The following is a 5000-nucleotide window of genomic DNA, read 5'->3' as shown; positions in this document are numbered from 1 at the left end:
ATAGAACGCAATTTTTCAACCTGGGCCCTATTTTCATATTTGTTTATGTATAACTAACTCATGTGAGCAGATTTTCTTTTTTATTGGTGTAGTATTGAGGTAGATCGCTTCAGTCGCTTTTCCGACATACCCCTCCTGCCACATACCTCCACTAAACAAGCTTGATCATTTAAAAATCCAAAGCAACCAATCAGGGTTATCTAGAACCTAACTAGCCAATCACAGCATACAACACGGGCTTTCAACACATACTCACTGGTGACAAAGTGACGACAAGTGTTCCTGACCGATCTGCAGTCTATGATGAGTTGGGAGTGAGAATGTGTTGGGGATTTAACTGCTGAATACTGGACAGTGATTGGCTCCAGGATTTGTGATGTCACAAATCTTGCTAGGTGAAAACAGCCTTTTCTGTGAGCTCTGAGAAGCTTTCCACGTTCAGCAGATGATTGTGGAAACAGTCTTCTAGTGTCAAACTCTGCACAGACATCATTCTGCACAGTGAAGCTCAGACATCCAACTGTAGGAACAAGAAGAAAAACTGATTTTTGACATTAGGGGGTCTTTACGTGTTAAATAGCTATCACATCTAGTGTATCCTCTCCCTATGGAATCATCTCAAAACATCATGAGTATACATCAGCAGCGTACAACAGCTATAACGGTGTAAATACCATCCGGGCCCGTCTATGTATCAAGAGGTTTGCTTTGTAACAGTCAAAGCATCTGTTCCTAGGATACTGCACAAGGAAGAGACCGCCTCCCACTCTGTTGTGCAAGAATGTTCGTTTCGCTCGTTTCTAATGAAAAAACAAGACAAAAAATATGCTTTTTTTGTGCTGATAAATCAACAGATTAATTTTGATGTGGCTCTCGGTGCAGGGGCGTAATGTGTATCGTGGCATGTGAATCCTACGGGGCTATGAGTCAGAACATTTGATTTGGAGCAAACGCACCAAGCCGAGACATAAATCAGACATATGAACGCCTCTAAATGGGAATGCGAGATCAAGAGCATAACTTCTCCTGACAAAGCAATCAGGTGTTATGGGGCTGTATGTATTACATTATACATGGCATGATGGAAAAGCCCATTTACTGCTCATGAAAACAGTATTGAAAACGTATTCATGCTTAAGACGCTGCGTAATCTAAATGCATCGTTATGTGATTCACGCTTTTTTATGCCCTTTACTCTCTTGAAAGTATGTATGTACAGTTAAAGTAGAATTTCTGTATTTTTCAACCTGGACCCTATTTTTTTTTTTTTTTTTTTTTTTTAACTAATGTGAGCAGATTTTGTATTTTTAATTGGAGCAGTATTGACCAAGATTGCAGCTGCTTTGCATGCACGCCCCTCCTGCCTCCGCAGATTATTGTAAAAGACCGAAAATGCCTATTGCTCTTCTCTGTCTATCCATGCTTTCCACGCTGCTCAGTTTGAATCCGTATAACCTTAGTCTGGCTCAAATAAATATGGGCAGCCATCGAATTCAAATGCCTCCTCCATATTCTCGAAATCAGCTAAATAATCAGCCATAATTTACAAAGATCTTTCAGCTACGCTTTCTGTTTGGCTACTCCAAACTGAAACATGGCAGTGCCCCGGCTTGCCCCGGCTTGCCCCGGCTTGCCCCACCATACCACTTCCTGCAACAATGCAACTCTTGCAAGACTTGAGCTAGACTCTCGCGAGACTTGGATCAGGCAGAAGGTAAATATCTCTCTATAATAATGTCATGGAATAATCTGATCGAGCCTGTCAGTGGCAAAAACAAGCTCGTTTAGTGCAGGAAGGGCATGCGTGCAAAAGCGGCTGCCAGCTGAAGCGATCGTGGTCAATACTGCGACAATTTAAAAAATGTCTGCTCATACGATGCTTAGATACATACGAAATGATGAAAATAGCTTCAAGGTTTAAAAATACCAAAATGCTCCTTTAATTATGCGTGCGTGTCTGTCTACACCTGTGATTGTAACTCTTGTTGTCTCCTGCAGATGGCGCTCCGCTGAGTGAGCTGTCGTGGTCGTCGTCCCTGGCTGTGGTGGCCATCTCCTTCTCGGGCCTCTTCACCTTCGTCTTCCTCATGCTGGCCTGCCTCTGCTGCAAGAAGGGCAAGGGCGGCTTCAAGGTGGGCCTCTCTCCTTCCTGCAAGCGGGTGGGGGGGGGGTGGGGGGGACAGGGGGGGGGACAGGGGAGGGGGGGGGGATCACTTGCCTTGGTGATCTAATCCAGTTCTCAACCCTTATCACGATTTCACACGATTTCAGACGGCAGCCCGTCTTTATTGTCACACGAACACACTACAACACATGCATGCGGCCACTACACACACTCATGATGACGGTGGCCGGTGAAATATGTCCTCTGCATTTGACCCATCCAGGCTTGTCCTTTCCTCCAGGGGGCAGGCCAGGAGCAGTGGTCGCTATTTCTTTCCAGCTCCCGGGGACCTTCATTGGACCATCATTGGACCAACTTCAGATGTTGTCGTCACTGGTCGGATGACGATCTTCTGCATGTTTTTAGTGGGGGGTTATGTACGGAGGAACCCCCTGGGGGGGTACGGGGAGAACATGCAAACTCCAAACAGAAAGGCCCTTTCGACGAGATAGCCCACCTGGGCAGTAGGCACTGCCCAGCAGAGGTGTAGTGCTATCTAGAGAAGTGGGGGAACGCACCTCACTGACACACGACTTAAACTAATTGTGTCTGTAGCCCATGACATTTGCAGCTCTGAAACTAAAAGACCTAGGCTATATGGGCAGAGCAGAGCAGACTCAGCAGTCAGTTATCAACACAAACAGCTAAACAATCTCTCAACCAGCGATCACACAAGTTGCTCAAGGCATTGATCATCATTTGGCATGGCGGCCGGCATTTTTAGAATTTTGTGGTGAATTAATTTTACTCCACTACATTTCCACAGAATTTTGTGGTGAATTAATTCACCACAAAATTCTAAAAATGCCAGCCGCCCGTGTCAAATGATGATCAATGCCTTGTGCAACTTGTGTGATTTTCTGGATGCAAATTGCAATGGGGGGATTAACGCTAACTTTTGATTAAACCGCGTTGAAAAGAAACACGCTTTTAACAGTTTCTTCATGCTTGTAAACGTACCTTTTTAACAGCTTGTCCGAAAAATGAAAGGATGTTTGGCTGCCTTTTTCATCTTTACTTGTTAAAGTGAGGTAGGCTACTGGGGGGGGGGGGGAAATATGTTGATGCTGAAAAAGCCAGTAGCTGTTTCAGTATAGCTTTTATTAAACTGAGGTTTCCCCCGCGCTGTAGCTAGTTAAGGTGGAATGTTTCCTTTTCCTTCAAGCCACGAGTTGATGCTGTGTGAATCATTCAGCCCACCTAAAATATAGTTAAGGTGGAATGTTTCCTTCTTTCTTCAAGCCGCGAGTTGATGCTGTGTGAATAATTCAGCCCACCTTAAATATAGGACGAATGACAACGTTGCCAAGTTTCACTCGTTTTATTGGCTCGACATGCACACACACACACTGACACACACAAAACACCCGTTGGAGAAGTATGGGAATGCCGTTCCCCCCGCGTTCTACCGGCACTACACCTATGCTGGCCAGGTGGGCAAAACTCCAGCGCCCACAGCATCCCAGGTGGGAATCGAACCCAGGACCTTCGAGCTTTGAGGCGACAGCGCTTACCACTGCACCACCGTACCCCTCATATCAAGGTCCCCTAATTTAGTCCACATTAAAGCCACAGACCCCCATTTGATGATTTTTTTTTCTCTCAAACCCAAATCTGAGAATATTTTTCATTGTTCAGATATGATTTTGTCTAGAATTCCATGACTATCTGTATTGTAGGTAGAGAGATAACAGTGAAACTATGATCCAAATAGTCATTGTTCTACATTCTCTAACTGTGTTAACTTATTAATTAATTCAATTAATCAATTTGCTGGGGAACCTCCCCCCCCGTGACTACCTCAAGGACCCCGGACCCCATGTTGAGAACCACTGCTCTAATCTGCAAAACTACGAGGCAGACAGACACACTTTGAGACACACACACACACACACACACACACGCACGCACGCACTCATTAAATCATATCAACTTTTCATGCCGTCTTGCATAGTGACAGACACTCCACATCTCTTTGCCCACAAGCGTTACTGCAAATGGCCCGAACGTGGACATTTCCATCTACAGCCTCTCATTAGATGCCTATTATATTCCGCGCACAAGGTCTCCAGCCACTTACGTAAAACTGTTGATGGCATGTAGGTGGCGCTGTGTAAAGCTGTTGACGGGATGTAGGTGGAAGAGCAGACAAAGGTGGGTTAGAGAGGCTGCAGTGGGAGGCAGGCAGCTTCTCTCAACCGTCTTGTCCTTGTCATCCTCTCACTGCTTGTGTATGCTGGACCCGTTTCTGAACGGCGCCCAGAAGTGGGTCAGGCAGCCCAGGAAATAGGACGAGGAACAGTGTGTGTGAGGTGTGTGTGTGTGTGTGTGTGTGTGTGTGTGTGTGTGTGTGCGCGTGCGCGTGCGTGCGTGTGTGTGTGTGCGTGTGCGTGCGTGTGTGTGTGTGTGTTTCGACGGCTGTGGCTCTGTAACTCTCTCCACACAATCTGGAACCCAAAAACAACCCGATTGGCGGAAAACCGGCCGATCTGGCAACACCGCTCTCTCTCTGAGTTCTCATAGTCTATTATATCGGCTCTCTTGAGTTTACATACCAGTATGTGGGCTTTTGCACCATTCAGCTGCACGTTTCAGCTTATTAAAGGTGACATTTAGGATAACTTCACCAAAAACCACACTGCATAACACAACACACAGCAGTGCTTGATGCTGTGTAATGAAGAATAGGAGATTTATTAGTCGACTGGTTAATTTACGCCAGAACGGCCATTAACATAATTCAAGTCACTTTAGAGACCTTTTTCAATTTGCAATTTCACAGGAGGAAAGACTCCTCTCACAGTCATGGAGGATTCATCACATCAGACATGTTCTC

At 45.6% G+C, this 5000-nt stretch overlaps 1 protein-coding gene across 1 annotated transcript in view; it reads left to right on the top strand.

Annotated features, from left to right (window-relative positions):
* The window catches only part of aatkb (apoptosis-associated tyrosine kinase b), a gene marked incomplete at its 5' end in the record, with an annotated part of 67642 nt that overhangs the window by 40364 nt on the left and 22278 nt on the right, over nucleotides 1-5000 (top strand). Inside the window, 1 exon segment of the mRNA XM_083634670.1 lies at nucleotides 1999-2132. Within this exon segment, the coding sequence (XP_083490796.1) occupies nucleotides 1999-2132 (134 nt within the window).

This window comes from Poromitra crassiceps (genome assembly GCF_964638095.1).
Source record: "Poromitra crassiceps genome assembly, chromosome: 4".
Lineage (NCBI taxonomy): Eukaryota > Metazoa > Chordata > Actinopteri > Beryciformes > Melamphaidae > Poromitra > Poromitra crassiceps.
Note: the sequence above shows the minus strand (reverse complement) of the source record. Positions and strands in the feature narration are given on the sequence as shown.